The following is a 23,998-nucleotide window of genomic DNA, read 5'->3' as shown; positions in this document are numbered from 1 at the left end:
ACCGACCCTATTTTTTGGGCCTATGTTACCGTAAACAGACCTATTTTTTTATTTTGGCCTAAAGGTATTTTGTTTTCCTTGTTTTTCTTTGTTTGTGTGTGTGTACTCTAGTGTAACAAATAAATGTCTCCGGCACTGAATCGATAACATGTAGCAACTGTTGTGAAAGGCAAGTGAAGGAAATATACCCTACTTACACAGTTCAACTTCAAAGAAGAAGTAAAAGTAGTAATTTATTAAACCTACTTTTTTGCTCCTTTCATGGACGATCATACCAATCTGAAAGTTACAGACTGATAATCTGTCATATTATAAAGTTACAGCTAAAACGTATATTAAATTAGACTGGGTGTTTATTTATTTCAGTATACACCCTAAGATTCACAATTTAAGGCCCAAACTGACAGGACAAATGTCCCAACTGAGACGATTAAATCTTCAAGCCTATGTCGTGCTCAGGTGTGAAATTAAAGACTGCAGTTGCTTGCTCATCTTTGCAAGACAAGGTTTAGTGCTTGTAAATTGTGCATGCAAACACCTGTTCTTACCTGGGAACCTGTACCCCTGCTTGTCTTAGGGATTACACCCTGCTTACACACACATACACACACCTTTTTGTTCCGTCCTTCAGCTGTTGTCGGGAAAGCTTTTTCAGTCAGTGTAAACTCAGGGGTATTGAGGGTGGAATAATTTAGTTGTTTGTTTAGACTTGGCGGAATTATTTCTGGAATTTGTATTTCAGCTTTTAGATCCCGGCAGTAGCAATAAAAACATTCCGTGGGGTAATTGGATTGGTCTTGTCAGTTGATTGGCAGTTATCTAAATTGCAATCAACAACTGACAGCAGAAGTACTGATAAATGTGCTTATTCAGTTGTTATCTGTAAGCTTGAAACATGATCTGTTTTGTCAATTTGGTGCTTGTCGCCGATATCGTGACACTTTCATACCTTTCTCTGATTTATTTTCTGTTTACACCAACAAAAACTGTTCAAAATCAGGTCTTCCATTAAGGAGTGATCAGTCTTAAGATGGAGGTGAATTTACAGGGATCAGCTCGTTACTCCCCCGTATCGCTACTCCCCCGGCTCGTTTCTCCCCCGTACACAGAAAATGACTGGATAACCCTGTGATAGTAAGTTGGCTTAAAACATTGTTTCCCCCCCCCCCCCCCCCCCCCCCCCCCCCCCGTCCAGCTGTTTTGTTTGTTTCTTTGTTTGTTTATCCAGACAATTTCTCAGGAAAACCAATATTTCATGCTAACTTACTAACACAGGGTTATCCAGTCATTTTCTGTGTACGGGGGGGGGGAGTAATGAGCCGGGGGAGTAGCGATACGGGGGAGTAACGAGCCGGGGGAATAACGAGCCGGGGGAGTAACGATACGGGGGAGTAACGAGATGCTCCCGATTTACATATCTTATGAACAGAAAATCTGAAAAAGCTAGGTCTTAAGGGGAGCCTTAAATTGAGATGGGGGGGGGGGGGGTATGTTGTGGTGCAGAGAAATGTGTGAACTCAAGCTGTTATTTTAGCTTAATAAAGAAGCATAATCTCTGGTTGGTGCTTGTCTTTGTCTTTGTTTCCAAGATGATTCAATTGGCGCATCCATCTCAGATTATTTTCTGATTGCACAGATACAAGGGTTTCTTGGGGTAAAAATACATAGTGGTTCCAGCTAAATCATAAAGGTTGATCCACCCCTTCTTACATTTCAAAGATGTGTAAGATCGACACATCTTTTTTAAATTAATAATAAAAAGCAGAATACCAAAAAATAATGAAATAATCAAACTTACCTCCTTGACGAGTTGTCTTTTATTGAATGACAATTAATGACTTGTTTTGAAGTAGTAATCAACATCTCACATAAGCTGCCCATTAATTTACCTCTAATTCTGTAAAAGTGACTCTGGACTGCTAAGTCTGGTGTATCTAATTCTAAATGCATGTAGAGCACTTTCCTTAAAAGAAAAGTTACCTAAAGCAAATGATCTTCTTCTCCTTTTCTCTTGTGGGCTGCATTACTCTCACATGCACTTATTCTGTTTGATTGTTGTGGGTTAATTGTGTGTGTGTGTGTGTGTGTGTGTGTGTGTGTGTGTGAGTGTGTTTTGATTGTTTATTTGTTTGATTTTTTAGCCAGTGGGCTTTTACAAATATGGCTTTTTTCACCTGCCATTTAAGGCAGTCATACTGCTTTTTTGGGGGAAAGCGTGCTGGGTATTTCTGTGTATACGTGTATAACAATGCCATTGAACTTGGACATGGATTACAATTACATGATCTGTTGATCTTGTGCTTCTGTGATACACACGGAGGAAGATGTATGAGGCACTAGCAGATCTACACATGATTTGACCTGGGAGATGGGTAAAATCGTTTGTCCACCAGGTAGACGGGCGCAGTGGCATGGTGGTAAGACGTCGGCCTCCTAATCGGGAGGTCGTGAGTTCGAATCCCGGTCGCTGCCGCCTGGTGGGTTAAGAATGGAGATTTTTCTGATCTCCCAGGTCAACTTATGTGCAGACCTGCTAGTGACTTTACCCCCTTCGTGTGTACACGCAAGCACAAGACCAAGTGCGTACGAAAAAGATTCTGTAATCCATGTCAGAGTTCGGTGGGTTATAGAAACACGAAAATACCCAGCATGCCTCCCCTGAAATCGGGGTATGCTGCCTGAATGGCGGGGTAAAAACAGTCATACACGTAAAAATCCACTTGTGCTAAAAACATGAGTGAACGTGGGAGTCTAAGCCCATGAACAAAGAAGAAGAAGAGATCCAGCAGGTGCGAACAAATGATCTGATAGAGCGATTATTGATGGATTTGTTTTTTTGTTTTTGCGTGCTTCAGGGATGGAGTCTCCAACTCGCGGTATCCTGAAGAATGCACCAGGTGCTAGTGATGACAGCTATCTCTTCTGCAATGTTCCTGAACATCATGATCTGGTAAGCCAATTGACGTGTGTGTGTGTGTATGTGTGTGCGCGCATGTGTGTGAGTGAGAATGGGGCTGGTGTGTGTGTGTGTGTGTGTGTGTGTGTGTGTGTGTGTGTGTGTGTGTGTGTGTGTGTGTATGTGTGTGCGCACATGTGTGTGAGTGAGAATGGGGCTGGTGTGTGTGTGTGTGTGTGTGTGTGTGTGCTAGTGTACATGCATGCGTGTGTGTGTGTGTTTGTGTTTGTGTGTGTTACAGAGAGAGATAGTGAGATTAAGCTGATCACCTCATTTTTATGTCTGTCTGTTTTTCCATGTCTTAAAAGCTTTCTAATTCCTTGTCAGGATATAATGTTCTGTCATTAAATTGTGTTTAGTACATTTTCAGATTTAGGGAGACATCATTAGGTTTTGTGTAAAAAACAGTATTCCCGCAAAATAAAGATTCCTCAATGGTTTACATTTTACTTTCCACTCACAGAAATATCTTTCTCAAAAACAAGCTATTGAAAGTTTAGAAAAAGTGCAGAAAGTCAAAGACTCTATAAGCTATCTTGCGTAACAGCTTTCTTCCAATAAAAATGATGTGCCTTGTTGATGTAGTCATTTTATGATGGGATGATGAATAGCGGAAGGAATAAATGAATGAATGAATGAAACAAGTTAGCAGAGAGAAAGGTGTATTTTGAACAATGCTTTGAATCAATTTGATCTCCATGGCCTATTTTTTAAATTATATTTTGATATTTGTGTATGCTTTTTTTCCCCTTTTGTTGTTGCGTACGTTGATTGTTAAATCTGGAGTGAGAATTATGCTGTGTGATTTCTATCACTTCATTTGGCAAATGGAAATTGTGTGTGTTGTGTGTATGTGTGTGTTCGTAGGGGGGGGGGCATGGGAGTGTGCTTGCTAGTGTGTATGATCAGTGTTTTTGTGGGAAATGTTAAACAGTACATGTTAACAAAATTCTCATTACAGTTACATGTATTTTGAATGGTTTTCTGTGGCATAAAGAGGTTATGATTGAAAACAAGAGGCGAAGCCTTCACGGCTCACATAAGAAATCGACAAACAGTAACACAAACTCAATCACTCCGTCACACATACACACACACAGTAAGCATACCGTCGCGATATAACCTTGAACGGTTGAAAACGACGTTAAACACCAAATAAAGAAAGAAAGAAACAGTAAGCATAAGCGATACGGTGCAAGAGTGCGAGACACTAGATCTAGATCTGTCTGTCTGTAGCCTACTTTTTAGTACTTACGGGGACACGACTGCCAGATTGCCAGATCGACACTGCGCTTTCGACAGCGCTGCCTCGCGCAGACACTGGAAACACGCTGTGCAGATTAACCTGTAGGAAATCTCCTTTGGTATCTTCTTTATCTATTTTTCTGGAGCTACGAAACCGAACAATGTGAAATCGTGTTCTCCGAATCGGCGAACTGCAGCTCGGTGATAACTGTATCTATACCACAATCCTTCACGCGATCTGACCTAACCTTGACCCCTGACCTGGTCTACATACCATACACGACACAAACCAGTCAGCTGTTTTTACCCCCCCAAAAACCCCCACCACCCGTTTTCTTTGGATACACACTTTAACTACATACGTGCCGACGAAATGTTGATCATTGCTTCAATACTTTGAAGCTGTTGCTAGGATAATAACCAGGTAAAATTAGTATTTCGGTGTTCAGTCAAGTTTCTATCACATACACACACACACACACACATACACACGCACAGACAGACAAAAGTTAGCATCGTGAGCCAAAAATGAGACTCAACTTTTATGACAACATTTGTTCTCTGTTGCAGGAGGACTACATTGCAGAACTGCAGGAGAAGCTGAAAAAAATGAAGAAAAAACTTTTCCAAGAAAAGGTGTGTTTTTGCTCGTCTTTCATTATTGTATGGTGCATAGAACTAGAGAGTATAGCTTTTGCGACAGAAATATTACTGTTAGTATGAGTGTCAGGGGGTTGTTTTTGGAAGCCAGGAAATTATTCTTTAATGCTCATATTCAGTCTGTTATTGATTACGCGTCTACCTTGTGGGACTCGGCAAGTGAAAATTCATTCAAACAACTAATTACATTACATAAACGAGCGCTTAAAGTAGTCTTATCAAAGAAAACAACCCTATCTGAGTTAGACTACATGAACTTAGGCATTCTTCCTCTGAAGGCAAGGCTAAGTTATAATAAAGGTACCCTTATGCATAAAATTATTCATGGATGTGTACCTCAAACCATATTTTTCCAAATTCACGTTAAAAACTTCACTCCAATTGATGAGACTGAACATGCCTCTGCCTAGGATTGACCTATTCAAATCTAGTTTAGTCTATTCAGGTAGCACTGTCTCTGGAACACTCTTCCGACAATCCTACGGCAAACTAGCAGCACAAACGTTTTTAAGACCAGATATACGTCTTATCTCATGAAGTCTAAATAAAACATCTGTTGTCGCTAGAATGGTTGTTAAAACGAACAACCGGTGCTTTTTGAGTCACTTGAGAAAAAGTGACTCTATGTAATCGGTCAGTGTTAGTCTGTCCGGCCGGCCGGCCGGCCGGCCGTCCGTAGACACCACCTTAACGTTGGACTTTTCTCGGAAACTATCAAAGCGATCGGGCTCATATTTTGTTTAGTCGTGACCTCCAATGACCTCTACACTTTAACGATGGTTTCGTTGACCTTTGACCTTTTTCAAGGTCACAGGTCAGCGTCAAAGGAAAAATTAGACATTTTATATCTTTGACAAAGTTCATCGGATGTGATTGAAACTTTGTAGGATTATTCTTTACATCAAAGTATTTACATCTGTAGCCTTTTACGAACGTTATCAGAAAAACAAGGGAGATAACTAGCCTTTTCTGTTCGGCAACACACAACTTAACGTTGGGCTTTTCTCGGAAACTATAAAAGTGACCGGGCTCAAATTTTATGTGAACGTGACTCATTGTGTTGTGAATAGCAATTTCTTCCTGTCCATCTGATGCCTCATATAATATTCAGAACTGCGAAAGTGACTCGATCGAGCGTTTGCTCTTCTTGTTAACAATGTATTATTATTTTTATATACACTGATTCTTTCGAATGCAGTGTATGTCAATGGGCATGGCACTTACAACGTTGTTGCGTCAGTGCAATCTACTCTATAATTCTTAACTCATGTCAAATGAACTTACATTTTTCATTTAAGCAATGTATTGTATGTAAATTGATGATATGTTCTTACTTTCATTTTATTATAATCATGTAGTAGTAGTTTTCTTTACTTGCTTATTCTTTAGCAATTTTAGACTAGTCCCTCTTTAGGGCGAGGGCCAGATGTAAAAAAGCAGATCACTGCTTACTCTATCACCCTCGTTAAATAAAGAATTGTTCTTGTTCTTGTTCTCTCTCTCTCTCTCTCTCTCTCTCTCTCTCTCTCTCTCTCTCTCTCTCTCTCTCTCTCTCTCTCTCTCTCTCTCTCTCACAAATTTTACACACCAGATATCTTCTTTGTTTTATGTAAACTTTTCTGCATACTTCTAATTAACAAAACTGCATATATTTGCCATAACTTTGACAAAAGAATTGTTCAAGGTGATTATTTTTTTCTCAACAAGCTTCCTGTCTTTGCAGGGCCTGAAGGAAGTCATCACTGAGAATAACGACAGGAATGTCGTCAAGCGTCTTCTGAATGATCTGGAGGTGCGTACACTCTGAGTGTGGGTTTCTCTTGGCTGGCTGAAAGTAACAGAAGTACATGCCATTTGATACTAAATTGTTTGACCGCTTTTTTACTGAACTGTGTTTTAGACCTGCTTTGACGTACTGGTTGCTGCAACAGAATGACCAGGATTCATAATTGTAAAGAAAAGGGATAGTGTAATTCACTGATCAAAAGTTTGGACACAAATGTAGGCAACAGAATGCGACACAGATCATTTGGATATCATTCATAACAGATTTAACGAATTTCACTGAATTGATTCATCATTCTAAATAAAGCGAATGTTGTGTTTCAGGATCGGCGAGATGAGTTGGAAGGCCTTGACCTTGCAATTGAGCGACAAAAGCGGAACCTGAAGGACATGAAGCGGGAGGAGAGGGGGCTGAAAAGGGAGAGAACCGGTGTGCGCAGTGAACTGGAGACACTCCGCGAAAAGAACGTCAAGAAACTGGTGAAAGTGTGAGTATAAAGAAAGAGAGAGAGAGTCATTTTATATCTGTTGTTGTCCAACACAGCCTGCCATCTGATGATCAGATGCCCAACCTACAGCGCCATCAGCAGACCATCCTCTTCCGCCTACGGACTGGACACTGTCGACTGCGTGCCCACATGCACCGCCTTGGTCTGTCGCACACACCAAACTGCCCGTGCGAAACAGGCCCACAGACCCCGGAGCACATCCTGCAGACCTGCCCGCTCCACCAGGAAGCCAGAACAGATCACTGGCCCCAAGGTGCCACACTGCAGGAGCAACTCTGGGGCACCAAAGACTCCCTGATCCTGACCACCAGCTTTATTCAAGCTACAAAACTTGAAGTCTGACCTGAGGCCAAAAATCCTGGAACGCCGAAGAAGAAGAAGAAGAATATCTGTTGTATTTTGCCAGTTTTTATCTGATTATATTGGAAAATAGATTGTTAACAGGTCAGTCCCTACCAATTTTATTTAATGTCAGACAGTTGTTTGTATAGGTCCTTTGTTGCTGCCCTACACACCAACCGGCATAACGGGCAGTAAGTAAGTCAGTTATTTGTATCAAAATAAAGCTATTGCTTTTGCTGAGGTAAGGTCAGCAGCCACAACTTGAACACATACCTTCTTCTTCTTCTGCGTTTGTGGGCTAAAATTCCCACGTACACTCGTGTTTTTGCATGAGTGGATTTTTACATGTATGACCGTTTTTACCCCGCCAGTCAATATAACACTTACCTCGACAGTACTATTCTTGCACATTATCTATTATAGGCCGAAAAAATTGGACAAAACGCTGAGTGGGTACAATTATCTCCCATAACCATGCGCCACCGTGGATCCCAAGCACTGTCCGAGTGCTTCCCCCTTACAGGATGTAGGTGGCGCGTCCTCTTTCTTTTTTCGCGCGTGTCAGACCGGCTGTGTTTCTGCTACGCTCCCGGATTATTTTGGACTAAGAGGCTCCTTTTCTGTGTGGACTATCACCTGTTGGATTATTGTGTGTTTTTCCACTTCTGGCTTGAGGCTGCGTTGTGTTTCCTTCAACTTGTGCCTCCGTTTTTGTGTGGCGGACTCGGCGTGCCTCCCGTCCTACTTCGTGGTGACCGGTCGTCTGCTTCTCGTTTCGCCGCATTCACTTTAGTATTGACCTAAATTTTCTTTGAATTTTGTTAATTCTCGGTCTTTAAGGGTACGTACAGGGCGAGGTAGGATGTCTCGTCCTGTTTTGGGCTCTGGTTCTACGGAACCAGAGTCTGCCGGGGGCAACCCTTCTCCGGGCGCCCAGCGTCATGTTTTACGCACGGAGAAGGGGATCTTTCGGCGCTCCGACTCTCCCTCCCCAAACGCTTTGCGTTTGCGGCGAGGGAGGGCGGAGAAAGCCTGTTTGAGCAAGCTCAATGCGAGCTTGCTCAAACAGGCTGGGCTTGAGCCTGGGACTTCGGGCGGGGCTGCGCCGTCGAAGGTTCGGGGAAGGTCGAGGGGAAAGAAAAAGCTTCTTTCTCCTTCTCCTTCAGTGGAACAGGCTTCCCCCCCTTCGACGCCGTTGTCCGGCCCTCAGTCTCAGGCTTCAGCTCCTCCCGGTTTCAAGCCTGGGGGGAAGGTTTCCTTCTCCCCCCTGGCTCGAATCCGGGGGCAGGTCGATTCCCAACCCTCTTTGGGGGTTGGTGAATCCGATCTAGGGGCTACTGGAGAGACTCAGGTTTTGACAGCCAACGGCCATACCACGTTGAAAACACCGGTTCTCGTCCGACCACCGAAGTTAAGCAACGTCGGGCCCGGTTAGTACTTGGATGGGTGACCGCCTGGGAACACCGGGTGCAGTTGGCATTAAAATCTTCCTTTTCCGGTGCCTCTCCTGTGCCCTCCTCGGTTTCCACCGCTGTGGAAGCCAGGAGGGACACGGGTCCTCCTCTGAACTCCCTCGCTGGGTCGTCTGCTGCTGTTTTGACAGTAGTTTCGGCCTCCTGGGGGGGGAGATCGGAGGAGATGACGGGGTCTCTGAATTCCCTCCCCGCTGGGGTTGGGATGCGAATTGACCCCGTTCAGGGCGGTCCTGTGGGGGCAGGGGTTTCAGGCTTCGTGCCTACGACCACTGCTACTACGGTTCCCTCTGACGTCCGTGTGACTGGTGGCTGTCCCTCTTGAAACGCTCCGGCCGACTAGTTACTGGACGTGGAGGTGTTCGACAGAACGTGGTACTTCTGTCGAATGGTCAGGGCGATGGGAACATTGTTTCTGTTGCTCAGACCGACACCTCCGACCGGACCGTCTTGACCCCACGCCATTCCTTAGCGTCTGGTGTTCGGGTGACGGATGGTCCGGACCAAGGGTCCGGAACGTTCCAGGCTTACGGGTCGGGATCGAACCGGACCCACGGGTCCCGACTGGACTTGACCTCCGGGTTTGGTCCGGACGGGACCCATGGTACGGGACCGTACCGGACCTTAGGGTCCGGTGCGGGACAGTACCTCTGGCCCTTGCCGGACCCCCCGGACCTACGGGTCCGGATGGTACGGTACGGGACCAGTGGTTCGGTCGGGACCGGACCACCCGACCACCTCTGTTGGTCTGGGTGGTCTGGCACCGAACCGGACCTACGGGTCCGGAGGGTACGGTACCGGACCAGTGGTCCGGTCGGGACCGGACCACTCGACCACCTCTGTTGGTCCGGGTGGTCTGGCACCGAACCGGACCATGCCGGACCTACGGGTCCGGATGGTACGGTATGTCCACGTCCGGACCGAGCCACCCGAACACTTCTGTGGGTACGGATGGTTCGGTACCGAACGGGACCTCCGGATGGTACGGGACCGGACCGAATCTACGGGTTCGGATGGTCCGGTACCGGACCACCCGACCACCTCTGTTGGTCCGGATGGTCTGTCACCGAACCGGACCACCGGACCTACGGGTCCGGATGGTACGGTAGGTCCACGTCCGGACCGAACACTTCAGTGGGTACGGATGGTTCGGTGCCGTACGGGACCTCCGGATGGTATGGGACCGGACCACAGGACCGGAACACCGGACCACCCTACCGGATCGGTCCGGACCACCCGACCACCTCTGTTGGTCCGGATGGTCTGGCACCGAACCGGACCTACGGGTCCGGATGGTACGGTATGTCCACGTCCGGACCGAGCCACCCGAACACTTCTGTGGGTACGGGTGGTTCGGTGCCGAACGGGACCTCCGGATGGTGCGGGACCGGACCGGACCTACGGGTCCGGATGGTCCGGTGCTGGACCGGTGGTCCGGTCCGGACCGGACCACCCGACCACCTCTGTTGGTCCGGATGGTCTGGCACCGAACCGGACCATACCGGACTTACGGGTCCGGATGGTCGGTGTGTCCACGTCCGGACCGAGCCACCCGAACACTTCTGTGGGTACGGATGGTTCGGTACCGAACGGGACCTCCGGATGGTACGGGACCGGACCGGAACACCGGACCGGACCACCCTACCGGACCGGTCCGGACCACCCGACCACCTCTGTTGGTCCGGATGGTCTGGCACCGAACCGGACCTACGGGTCCGGATGGTACGGTACGTCCACGCCCGGACCGAACCACCCGAACACTTCTGTGCGTACGATGGTTCGGTGCCGAACAGGACCTCCGGATGGTACCGGACCTACGGGTCCGGACCTACGGGTCCGGATGGTCCGGTGCGGGACCACCCGACCACCTCTGTTGGTCTGGATGGTCTGGCACCGAACCGGACCATACCGGACCACCGGACCTACGGGTCCGGATGGTACGGTATGTCCACGTCCGGACCTAACCACCCGAACACTTCTGTGGGTACGATGGTTCGGTGCTGAACGGGACCTCCGGATGGTACGGCACCGGACCGGACCACCCTACCGGACCGGATCGGCACCCCCGACCGGACCGGACCGGACCATTTCTTTTCTGATCAGACCCGATGGGTTCCTGTTCAGTCTATAAATGGCGGGGGTTCGTTGGCTGGGCTGACCCAACAGTCGCAGGGTTGTTGTTTTTCTCCCCCTTCGGCTGCTGGAGACGTTTCGTCTTTGGGGCAGGGGTCTTCGCGGCCTCTTGCTTCTGTGGGCGTTTCTTCACAGCCTGCTTCATCGCTTTCGGCTCTTCCCCCTCAAGCTCCCTACACTCCTGCTTTTGAGGAGTTGTCGGGAAGTGAAGAGGAGAGTGAGTCGGAGGACGATAGGGAGGAGGATCAGGGTCGCCCTGAGGTTAACACTGAACCTCTACCCTTGCCGGTTTCTGATGGAACTTCCGAAGCTATGCTTCGTACTTTCCAACAGTACATGACAGACATCACGCGGCGTCTTGACGTCACGGATGCCTCTCTTAAGCGTCTGTCGTCTAGTGTTGACACACAGGACGTGGACCCGGGGTCTGAGGACGAGAGGCAGGAGGCTCGTCCTCGCACAGCTAGAAGGACGTTTGACGCCCTCTCGTCCTTTGAGTCCGCTTCGGCCCGGGCGCGGGAGGCTCACGCCGCGTCTGCCGGCGGCTCGTTTTATGAACGATCCGGCCGCCGGCAATTCGCGTTCCACCCTAGTCTAAGTGCCACGGTGGAAGCGGCAGCACATCGCCTGAGGAGTACAGATTCACGTGCAAACGCGACCTGTGTTCCTCGGGAGGACGCGGGTTCAGTGCCATGCTTTCCTTCAGGAGGCGCACCTCCACTGTTCCCTCGTGTCCAATCTGTTTCGTCCCTCCCTTTTCCCTTTGACTCTCGAACTCTCCCTTTCCAGACTTCGAGTGTTTAGGGTGGGGCTGACGGTGATGTGTTCGTTGGGGAGGTGCCTTCGGTCAAGAAGGTGGAACTGAGCTCTGCTTCGTTCCACAATCTTGAGGCCACCGTTTCTTCCACAGTCGAGGCCCAATCACAGGCCTTGACATGGATGAGCACGCTGTCCACACTGTTGGACCCTCCCGATCGGGCAGAGTCCGATTCCACTCGGGTCCTTGACACGGTTCGAGTGGATCGGGCTTTGCATGCCGTGCGATCGTGCGTGACGTCTGCGGCAGAATTGGCCATTGGAACACGGGTCCACTTTATTGGCCCTGTTCCGTGATCATTTTCTGCCTACTTCTATAGTGCCTCCGGATATGAGGAAGAGTCTGAGGAACACGTTTCCTCAGCCTTCTTCCCTCTTTCATCCGGACACTGTTCGTTCTGTGGTGGAGTCCACACGCCAGAGGAACACTGATTCTCTGATGGTTGGCCTCGCTGCTTCGGCGACGGCGGCGGGGAGTAAGAGAAGTGCTACAGTCACCTCCAGCTCCCAGCCTCAGAAGAAGAAGAAGAAGCCAGTTTCACTGCCTCCTTCTTCCTCCTCTTAGGCGCCTGTTGCGTTCCCAAGCAAGACGAAGGGTGCTCAGACAGGTAAGGGGAAGCAGCACCACCAGGGGGGGTGGTCGCAAGCCTGCGCCTGCCCGCCAGCAGAATTTTCAGTGAGTCCCGGCCCTACGTTGACGCCCCCTCAAGTTGCCCCTCTTTCGTCCGTCGGTTCCCTTTTTTCGGGCCCGCGGCATGTGGGGCAGACTGGTCTCCAACCAGTTTTTCTTGAGGGTGGTGTGGTCGGGGTTTTCTCTACCGCTGTCGTCACAACCTCCATTGTCCGCTCTACCTTGGACGTTCCCCCCTCCTCGAGAGCCTGCCAGATGGCAGGCTCTTCAGGACGAGGTGAACTCGTTGGTCGAGAAGAAGGCGGTCTACCCCCTTTCTCAGCCTTCTCTGGGGTTCTGCTCCCGCCTGTTCACCGTCCCCAAAAGGACGGCCGGTTCAGGCCGGTGTTGGACCTCTCCACCTTGAACTTGTACCTTCACAGGTGCAAGTTCAAGATGGAAACCCCTTCGTCGGTCCGGTTGGCCATCCGGCCAAACGATTGGGCCATGTCTGGGACCTCCAGGATGCTTACTTCCACATCCTGGTGGCCCCGGGGTACCGACATCTGCTCCGGTTCGTTTGGGAGGGCACGGTGTTCGAGTTTCGGGCCCTCCCATTCGGCCTGTCCTTGGCCCCTCTGATTTTCAACGGGGACAACAACACCACATGCTTAGCTTACCTTCGCCACCAGGGGGGCACCAATTCTCGGTCCCTCTCCCTGTTGGCGGAGGAGATTCTGCTCTGGTGCCAGACCAATCAGGTCCGGATGTCAGTCCAGTTCGTTCCGGGGAAACTGAACGCCCTGGCCGACATTCTCAGTCGGGGCGATCAGGTTCTCTCCACAGAATGGACCATCGCTCACAACGTTCTACAGCGTCTGTGGGCAAGGTGGGACCGTCCTCTGATCGATCTGTTCGTAACTCGATTCAGCGCTCGGCTTCCCAGGTACGTCAGCCCCTTTCGAGACATGAATGCGTTCCACTTGGACGCATTCACTCTCTTGTGGAGGCTCCTCGATGCTTACGCCTATCCCCCGACATCTCTGATTCCGAGGGTGCTGGCAAAATATCTGCAGGAACGACCAAGACTGATTTTGGTCGCGCCTTACTGGCCAACAGCTCCGTGGTTTCCAGATCTTCGCGGTCTCACCCACGTAGACCCTCTACCTCTGGATCTGGACGGGGGAGGTCTGCTCCAGCCTCGATCATGCCTCCCTCATCCACGTCCAGAGAGTCTGTGCTTGACCGCATGGCTCTTGTGCGCTCCAAACTGCTTGCACTAGGATTGCACAAGAGTTCAGTAGAGTTTTCCTTGAACGCTAAGAGGCGATCAACTAATCAGCTCTACGACTTACGCTGGAGAGCTTGGGCCACCTTCGCCTTGTCCAAGGGGATAAAGCCGCTTTATCCCTCAACACAGGACTTGGCCAACTTCCTGGTGGAAGTGTATCAAAAGAAGAGTCTTTCTTCTAAGACTCTTCTTGGATACAGATCTGCCATCGCTTCCACGATTGCGGCCGCTACTGGTCGCAGAACTGAACACTTGATCAGGTCCTCCCTCATCGCTAATGTCCTTTCGGGTATTAGCAATGCAGCGGTGTCTAAACCTCGGGTTTCATTTCCCAAGGGGGATGTCTTTCTGGTCCTCAAACTCCTGCGTAGCAATGAGTTTGAACCCCTGGCAGGCATCAGTATCAAGTTGCTGATTTTTAAGACTAATTGTTCCTCATCGCTTTAGCCACTTGCCGTAGACTCAGTGGTATTCAAGCTTTGAGTGGCCTGGACTTTGACATTGAGTTCACCACACAGCAGTGGTTGCTAGCATGGTCACGTCAGTCTAAGGTATGTTTCTTGGGTATATTTTCTTTTACGGTAGTACTGTTCGAAAATTGCCTGGGTATCTTAATCCTTGGATTTAAGTGATTTTGATTAAGGAGTTTAATACTCTACATATCACCCTCACACCACTCTGGTATTCTGTGCAAGAATAGTACTGTCGAGGTAAGTGTTATATTGACTGTAAGGCTTCTTTTTAAGCCTACTGTCTATATGATACTTACCGAGACAGTACTATTAGAGTTTCCCTCCCGCCTCCCCTCTTGATATGTTATGGGCTTTTTGAGGGTCTGCAGCTCATAAAGAAAGAGGACGCGCCACCTACATCCTGTAAGGGGGAAGCACTCGGACAGTGCTTGGGATCCACGGTGGCGCATGGTTATGGGAGATAATTGTACCCACTCAGCGTTTTGTCCAATTTTTTCGGCCTATAATAGATAATGTGCAAGAATAGTACTGTCTCGGTAAGTATCATATAGACAGTAGGCTTAAAAAGAAGCCTTACATTTAGGCATCCATACTCCACTTTCGGGGGAAGCATGCTGGGAATTTACCCGATGCTCCCCAGCATGTCGTAAGAGGCAACTAACGGATTCTGTTTCTCCTTTTACCCTTGTTAAGTGTTTCTTGTATTGAATATAGTCAATGTTTGTAAAGATTTTAGTCAAGCAGTATGTAAGAAATGTTAAGTCCTTTGTACTGGAAACTTGCATTCTCCCAGTAGGTTAATATATTGTATTACGTTGCAAGCCCCTGGAGCAAATTTTTGATTAGTGCTTTTGTGAACAAGAAACAATTGACAAGTGACTCCATCCCATCTCCCCCCTTTTCCCGTCGCGATATAACCTTCGTGGTTGAAAACGACGTTAAACACCAAATAAAGAAAGAAATCCCCAACCTGGAGGACCAGTGGATTGCTCTTAGTCTGGCCTATACCCATTCTGGCTTGGGTGACCCAAAAGTAAACTAGAACCCCCCTTTTGAGACGCCCAATTTAAGACTTCCCCCGTTTGAAACCTTGATTTTTCAGATTTTCTGATCATAACGTCTGTAAATTTACTTAAGGTTTATGACTCCCTCCTTTTTAAGACCTGATTTTCTCTTCAAAAAATAGGGTTCCACTGTACCAATGATAAAATGAATTGAAGAACCTCTAATTGTGTCTCTTTTCACAGCTCTCGCAACGGTGGGGACGACAGTTTTGACGAGGCAATGGAGAGGAGCAGACAGCGATACCTGAAGGAGGAGGTTGACTGCCTGGAGAAGACGCTCGCCAAGCGAACGGCACAGCTACGGGAAGCCGAGCGGTCACTGAAAGAGACCAACACTGACCTGAAGGAGGCTAAAGAGCAGGTCAGTCTTTGGACATGGGGGGGGGGGGGGAAGCAGCTTCTGTAATTCATGCTCAGAGTTTCTGTGTTACTCTAGATTCATTGGTTTCTTTCACGAATTCAGTTTCCATGTCTGCATCATGTCATAATATATTCATTAATTTGTCTCAGGCAAGAGTGACGGTGAAGCGGTATGACGATGCCACCAGCAGTCTGCACTCCGCTCTCAGTGAGCAGCAGGAGATTGATCGTCGTGCTAACGAGGTCGGGGCGCAGCTCGTTAAGAACATGGACGAGTTGAAACAGGTCACGGTTGACCTCAAAGACCTGCAGCACAGGCGCGGCAAGCAGGAACGTCTGCTGAAGGATATCAACACGGTGAGAACTCTTTTTAGGGTGGGGGGGGGGGGGAATGGTTTTTTTTTGGGGGGGGGGCAAGATGTGTGTGTGCAACCACAAAGACCTCAAACTCGGGCAAGTGGCCAGGAACATCTACTGAAAGATACACTAATCGGGTGACAGTTATGTGGGCGTCGTGGTGTGTCTCTGTTCTTTGGTTTAGGTGTGGTGGGTGAGGTCTGTGTGTGTGTTGATGAGGGTCTCTGTGGGGATTGTTGGAGAGGGGGGGGGGGGTGCTGTGTGTGTGCGTGTGTTTTGGTAGTGAGGAAGGTGGTGGTGGGGGGAAAGTCTATCATCTATGTCTGTGTATACCTGTATGAGAGCGTGGGGTAAATTATGTGAGGTTTTACGTTGTGAGTTGTGACAGATTTGTTAATGGTGGATACTCCCGCCTTGATCACCTTTAACTTCTTAACATTCATAAGAAAAGGAAGTCATCTGGTCCACTGGTTCACACAAAAAAATAGCAGTTAAAGACCAACACTAAGAATTGATGGGGCTGGTAGTCGCACAAAAGTCCGTTAGAAATCTAAAAGCAGAACACTTGGACGCTGAAAGGGTGAATGAATGCTCATTTAGAATACTCATTGAATGAATCTTTTTAGTTCAAATTGACTGTCTGACACATTGGTGGATTGCAGGTGATCTCAAAGAAAGACACAGTGTTCAGGGAGCTGGATGCCAAAGTCAAAGCTGCACAGCTCAAGTAAGCAGTTGCTGACACTTTTATTGTCTTTCATAGTCTTTGTTCATTGATTGCTTTGTGTGAGTGAGCGAGTGTGTGACTGAGTGTGTGTGTGTGCGTGCGTGTGTGTGTGTGTGTGTGTGTGTGTGTGTGTGTGCGTGTGTGATATAGACAAGTGTGTGTGTGTGTGTGTGTGTGTGTGTGTGTGTGCGTGCATGGGCATGTGTGTGCGTGTGTGATATAGACAAGTGTGTGTGTGTGTGTGTGTGTGTGTGTGTGTGTGTGTGTGATATAGACAAGTGGAATCCTCTTTGTTTGGAGTCATGTAGTATAATAGGATGGTACTCCCATGTACATATGTTTATTCAAGTATAAAAATGTTTTTCCTACCGTTAAGGCAGTCATACTGTGTTTTCAAGGGAAGATAAGGGGAATGAATAAACAGAAAGATTTATAAATATGTCAAATATGTCATTTGATAAACTGAAAAGGGATGGTGACAAATTTCTTTCAGTCCTGACCATTTTTATTGACTCACATGCGAAGCAAAAGTGAGTCTATGTACTCACCCGAGTCGTCCGGACGTCCGTCCGTCCGTCCGTCCGTCCGTCCGTCCGTCCGTCCGTCCGTCCGTCCGTCCGGAAAACTTTAACGTTGGATATTTCTTGGACACTATTCAGTCTATCAGTACCAAATTTGGCAAGATGGTGTATGATGACAAGGCCCCAAAAAACATACATAGCATCTTGACCTTGCTTCAAGGTCAAGGTCGCAGGGGCCATAAATGTTGCCTAAAAACCAGCTATTTTTCACATTTTTCCCATTTTCTCTGAAGTTTTTGAGATTGAATACCTCACCTACATATGATATATAGGGCAAAGTAAGCCCCATCTTTTGATACCAGTTTGGTTTACCTTGCTTCAAGGTCAAGGTCACAGGAGCTCTTCAAAGTTGGATTGTATACATATTTTGAAGTGACCTTGACCCTGAACTATGGAAGATAACTGTTTCAAACTTAAAAATTATGTGGGGCACATGTTATGCTTTCATCATGAGACACATTTGGTCACATATGATCAAGGTCAAGGTCACTTTGACCCTTATGAAATGTGACCAAAATAAGGTAGTGAACCACTAAAAGTGACCATATCTCATGGTAGAAAGAGCCAATAAGCACCATTGTACTTCCTATGTCTTGAATTAACAGCTTTGTGTTGCATGACCTTGGATGACCTTGACCTTGGGTCAAGGTCACATGTATTTTGGTAGGAAAAATGTGTAAAGCAGTTCTTAGTGTATGATGTCATTGCTAGGTTTAGTTACCCTAAAGGTCTAGGTCAAGCATGTGAGTCGTATGGGCTTTGCCCTTCTTGTTGATGTTTTGTTCGTTTTTTTGCAGCTTGCAACTAGTTCAGGAAGAAGTGGCCGTGTCTTCGCAGCGAGAGAAAGAGACGGTTGACGCTCTCAGGGACAGTGAAGATATTCTCAGCAAACGGCGCGCTGAAATTGCTCGCATGAGGGATCAGGTTAGATCAGTTTTATCACTTAGTTTAACCAAGCTTTCTATTTTATTTTTGTAGGTGATTTATTCCCCACATATTTGTGGTATTGCTCCTTCTTGCACTCAATTACTTCTTGTATGTGCTTCTAGATCTAGATTTTCTTGCATTCTAGCTTGTAGCTGGCAGATGAGAAAGAGGGGGAGGGGGTTAGTAGGTTTTGGTAATTATTCTGTCATAACCATTTGTAATGGCTTTGTAAATGAATTAACTTTGTTTAGCCTTCCCACTACTATATTCACTCTGAAATTATGTCTCCCCCCCCTCTCCCCCACATTTCCTTTCTAATAATTACTGTCTAACACATGAGAACACTTTGCATGAAGGTGATGCTATTGCCACTCTTGTAATCGTGACTTCTATATATTTATTACCTATGTCTTTGAAGCCTTCAACATTTTAGAAATGTGGAGAAAAAAGACAGGATCAGTTTAACAGATTCTGCTTTCATTTGTGTCTGTGTGTGCATCATTAGTTTCTCCGTCTTCCATGTGACTGTGTTGGATGTGTGATTTGCTTCTGGTTTTTGGAAATTAAAGTGTTGCAGTTGTTTGCTGATAACATGAATCATTTTCTGGGTGAGGCTGATCATTCTAAGGGGGCTTATGGTACAACTTTGCTGAAATTGTGTGAATGCATTTAATGAGCCCTTGCTTTCAATGCATCTTTGTGGAACTTGCAGCCCATTTGATTAGAAAACCGGCACGGTTGGCCTAGTGGTAAGGCGTCCGCCCCGTGATCGGGAGGTCGTGGGTTCGAACCCCGGCCGGGTCATACCTAAGACTTTAAAATTGGCAATCTAGTGGCGTCTGGCATTATGGGGTTAGTGCTAGGACTGGTTGGTCCGGTGTCAGAATAATGTGACTGGGTGAGACATGAAGCCTGTGCTGCGACTTCTGTCTTGTGTGTGGCGCACATTATAAAAAATATGTCAAAGCAGCACCGCCCTGATATGGCCCTTTGTGGTCGGCTGGGCGTTAAGCAAAAAAAAAATAAAATAAATAAAAAATTTGATTAGAAAGAGAATGATAGTTTGAAGCAAAGTCTTTCAAGTAAGAAATCATCAGTTCATTTTTGGGGGAGGGTTTGCTTGAAAACACAGCAAGTACTGGGGAATTACTGGGACCTTGATTTGAGTATTTTATTTGCAGTTTTATTTTTAAGGTGGCTAATTTAGAGGAGACTGGCTTTGGAGGACAGAAAATATTGAAAAAGTACCCTTGCATGACTTTGATATTGATAATTAATTCTTTGTCAGAGAACTGTTCACAGTATTTTCCTATCATAATTGTAATTTTTTGCTGAAGAATATTGGTGCATCATAGACAAATGCAACAGGAGAGTTGCTTTTACTACAGCTTAGTTGTTTTTAAAGAAGCTGATAATCAAGTGTGCTGCAATCATTCATTATTATATACAATTTATATCGCGCACATAATTATGTGACCCTCCACCACGGAATGAGTAGCATGTCACCTTTGCATGATTTTCATATTTTTACATTTTCCTAAAGAGTTTTTTTATGCTCTATCCAGTGGTGAAAACCGTTTTAGAAAAGAGCGAAAAATGTTTGAGTTATAAGCCTGTGACTAAGGTGACCCTCACACTGTTACCAGACACTCTCCGGACTTATATCAAGCCTAGCGCAGAACCGCGCGAGGTGACATGCGACTCATTTCGTGGTGGAGGGTCACATATCTCAACCACGGATTCAAGGTGCAGGGATTTATTTATGCCGTGTGAGATGGAATTTTTTACACAATATATCACACATTCACATCGGCCAGCAAACCTCAAGCCTATTAGGGCGAGCATTTACCTTTCACGGCTTATTATTCCAAGTCACACAGGTATTTGGTGGACATTTTTATCTATGCCTATACAATTTTGCCAGGAAAGACCCTTTTGTCAATCGTGGGATCTTTAACGTGCACACCCCAATGTAGTGTACACGAAGGGACCTCGGTTTTTCGTCTCATCCGAAAGACTAGCACTTGAACCCACCACCTAGGTTAGGAAAGGGGGGAGAAAATTGCTAACGCCCTGACCCAGGGTCGAACTCGCAACCTCTCGCTTCCGAGGCAAGTGCGTTTACCACTCGGCCTCCCAGACCACATTCATGGTTTTAGTGTTGTTATCATCTCATGTCACTGACTTCTGCCAATTTTCTCTCTCTCTGTGTCGGCTGTACAGTACGCAAAGGTTAAAAACGCGCTGGTTCAGAAGGTATTTAACCCAGAGTGACCTGCTTTTTGTCTTGTGGGATTTGCTGTAATACCACAGTTTTATCACCCGTTTTGATGTGGAGTTGAAAAATGTGATTGCACTGGTTGCACAGTACCCCCAGAATTTCATATTATACCACGCAGACTTTGAGTGTCGTCAAGTACAGTGGAACCCCCCTTCACAGACCGCCAAAATGTGAGAAAATCAGGTCTTTAACTTCTTCTTCTTCTGCGTTCATGGGCTGAAACTCCCACGTACACTCATGTTTTTTGCACGAGTGGAATTTTACGTGTATGACCGTTTTTTACCCCGCCATTTAGGCAGCCATACGCCGCTTTCGGAGGAAGCATGCTGGGTATTTTCGTGTTTCTATAACCCACCGAACTCTGACATGGATTACAGGATCTTTTTCGTGCGCACTTGGTCTTGTGCTTGCGTGTACACACGGGGGTGTTCGGACACCGAGGAGAGTCTGCACACAAAGTTGACTCTGAGAAATAAATCTCTCGCCGAACGTGGGGACGAACTCACGCTGACAGCGGCCAACTGGATACAAATCCAGCGCGCTAACGACTGTGCAGAGCTACATCCCCGCCCTTGGAAGAAGTCTTAAAATAGAGGTAAATTTACAGAGGTAAACGATCAGAAAATGTTAAAAACAAGGGGAGGGGGGGGGTCTTAAAAGGGGGAAGGGGTTCCACTGTACAGTGTTCTGACGGTCATTACTTTTCCCTCCTTTCTGGCAAAAAAAGAATCATTGGATTCAGTTTTCATAACTACCATCCTGGCAGAGAACAGGACATTTATCTGCACTCCAGATCTGTGACTAGTTATACAGATTCCATGGAAGATGTTGTGAAGTATGGTGGTACCTGTGATGTAAAAGCACCCTTGGGATCAGCCAAAAGTGTCCCTCCAATACAGGTGGCCTGTCATGACAGGTATACTTTGGCTGATGGGGTCTATGTCGACCAAAAGAGAGGGATTCCCTGTAGGTGGAGTTCCTGTAGGGGGATTCCCTGTATACAGGGATTCCCACAGGGTGGAGTTTTTCAATAAAACTTGCAAACCATGCTCGAATTTCTAAGAAATATTAAAAAAGATCGAAAAACATCAAACTCTACCGATGTCGCTAAGCATCACGTGACTTTCAGCGATATCAGCGAAACACTAGAGGACCTAGACCCTGTGGTATTCCCTGTATACAGGGAATCCCCCTACAGGAACTCCACCTACAGGGAATCCCACTCTTTTGGTCGACATAGACCACATCAGCTATACTTTGGTCAAATGAATAGACAAAGGAACAATAAGAGGTTTGCTTTATTGGGAGGGGTCCTCTTATGGAGGGGGCCTCACATCACAGGTACCACTGTATGATATTACATACCCCGTATCATCTGTGTAGCACTGTAATATCACATACCTGATGTTGTGGACTTGCTTTATGTTGATGCTTTGGATGCATTATCACAATCAATAGATCACTTACACACTGTGGTGAGAAGTTTTTGTTTGAATGCATGTTAATAGTTTCACTGTTTTTTGTACTGGCTTGTGTTATGTCTTGACTTTGAGAATTAACAACAAAAACGACATTTTGTTCGTCTTCCGTCTCATGTGTTTGCTGCACTTGTTGTTTGCCACTCCAGGGGTGTTGCTTGGATTTGTTTTACAGGCACATTTTCACACACAAAATCACAAGAGTTTGAGTAATGTTTGGAAGTGTATAAGCTGAGTGCTACTGTGAAAAAGATGGGCATGCAGCTCTGCTGTAGTGACAACACAGTTTTCAGCGATTTGAAATCTTGAAGCTTCAGCGTTTTGCCCGCTGTTGATTGCCAAACGACATCCCTGCACTGTCGGAAAAAATAATCTAATACTGTTTTGGTTCATTTACTGCAACAATAATCAGTTGCTTCTTGTGTTTTCATTTGTTGCCTGAGTTTTTACGTCCAGTTCAGTTTTTAATCAAACAGAACAAACCATGTTGTTGCCATCAGTTGCCGGTTATATTGTTTGTTTGTTTTCTGTTCATGCCAAGTTTGTGTCATAGTTTTGAGAGATGTCAGTTGCAAGAGTCAAATATAAACATTTTTGCACAGGTAAAATGGGTTACAGTGGTTGTTGATAAAAGTAATTTTTCAAAGAACACTCGATTGCGAGTATCCGTTCTCCGGAAGTGACTTCACACACTGAAAAAAAAAGATCAAAATTTGAAATTCAGTCAAAGCGGCAGCGAACCTACATAGAAAAATTGTTATTAAAAGCAGAACATGTATCATGAATGCTTTGTATACATTTAATGGATTGTAATCTGAAAGCAAAGTATGCTTTTGCAAGTACAGCAGTCCCTCTCATGAACGGACACCCTTGGGCCATAGCAAAACTGTCCGTACATTGCAGGTGTCCGGTCACGGGAGGGGTGACCACACCACCCCCTCCCCCATACACTGACTCACACAGAGACACACAAACAACAGGATTGAGTCTATGCTAATCACTTCTTGTGGCTACTAAACAATAAACTCCTAATACTTCTTTAAACGTTCTGTAAAAATGATTTGTATGAAAAGTGTTGAAAAGAAGAGATAAAATAAATCCTCAAGGCAGTGAACACACTCACCATGCACTGACATACGAAAGCAGCCACACAAACACAGCACAGAGGAGCGTGTGCAGATGCTTTGCAAGAATAAGCTTGAAACCCAGTTTGAATAAATAGCAGCAGATAGAGCTGCATGTCATAATCATGTAATTTATTTTCATCTTGTCTGGCTTTATTGACTGCATGCCGATCATGTGGCATGGCAGTGACTTTTCACTCTTCAGTCGGAAATACACTGTACATAACACAGCTCCCACTCTCCCTCACTGATGCCTACCCCAAGCCGTGACAACTGATGCTTGGAAATTGTGTGGAAGAGTACACCTCTCTATTTCTCTCAAATGCTCTTCCTGCTGACATGCAGTGACACCGGACACCCCACAGAGTTTAGTTAGCTACCCCTCCACCCCACCCCCCCCCCCCTCCCTCTCTCTCTCACTCCCTTCAGCCATGTACTGTTGGGCTGTGGCCAGAGAGGTCAGCTCCAACTGTTCACTCAGAGCAAAACCAGTTGACTGTGTCGTAACTTTTGACACAGCAAGACAACTGAAGGGTTCACAGATTAGGCAACCGACTCACTGGTCAAGGCTGAGAGGAAACAAGAGTATCTTGTCAATGAAAGAGGTTACACACAGACACACGATGCTGAGAACTGTGGCCGGTTTTTCACTCTCTTTCGCTCAGGACCTTCATCGACTGTGGTTTCTGTTGTTTACGTCCAACAGACAAGAATAAAGAGCACAGTGCAGTTTCATGTTGGCATCTTCGCATGTACTCCACTCCTGACCAAAACTACCCCCCCCCCCCCCCCCCCTCCTGATGGGTA

The 23,998-nt window shown here is 46.7% G+C and overlaps 1 protein-coding gene and 1 non-coding gene across 6 annotated transcripts in view; both read left to right on the top strand.

Annotated features, from left to right (window-relative positions):
* Positions 1 to 23,998, top strand: part of LOC138948950 (centriolin-like) — a 98,328-nt gene that overhangs the window by 47,963 nt on the left and 26,367 nt on the right. For all 5 annotated transcript variants that reach the window (XM_070320622.1, XM_070320623.1, XM_070320620.1 and 2 more), the window contains exons 27-34: positions 2,856 to 2,950; positions 4,772 to 4,837; positions 6,585 to 6,653; positions 6,971 to 7,134; positions 15,540 to 15,717; positions 15,867 to 16,073; positions 16,736 to 16,800; positions 18,179 to 18,305. In XM_070320622.1, coding sequence (XP_070176723.1) covers positions 2,856 to 2,950; positions 4,772 to 4,837; positions 6,585 to 6,653; positions 6,971 to 7,134; positions 15,540 to 15,717; positions 15,867 to 16,073; positions 16,736 to 16,800; positions 18,179 to 18,305 — 971 coding nt within the window. The remainder of the gene's footprint in view (positions 1 to 2,855; positions 2,951 to 4,771; positions 4,838 to 6,584; positions 6,654 to 6,970; positions 7,135 to 15,539; positions 15,718 to 15,866; positions 16,074 to 16,735; positions 16,801 to 18,178; positions 18,306 to 23,998) is intronic.
* Positions 8,858 to 8,976, top strand: LOC138949556 (5S ribosomal RNA). The gene has a single exon (XR_011450333.1). It is a non-coding gene; the product is annotated as a 5S ribosomal RNA (ribosomal RNA).

The sequence above is a fragment of the Littorina saxatilis genome, linkage group LG15 (assembly GCF_037325665.1).
Source record: "Littorina saxatilis isolate snail1 linkage group LG15, US_GU_Lsax_2.0, whole genome shotgun sequence".
In the NCBI taxonomy this organism is placed as follows: Eukaryota; Metazoa; Mollusca; class Gastropoda; order Littorinimorpha; family Littorinidae; genus Littorina; species Littorina saxatilis.
This window is presented reverse-complemented; position numbering and strand designations above follow the sequence as displayed.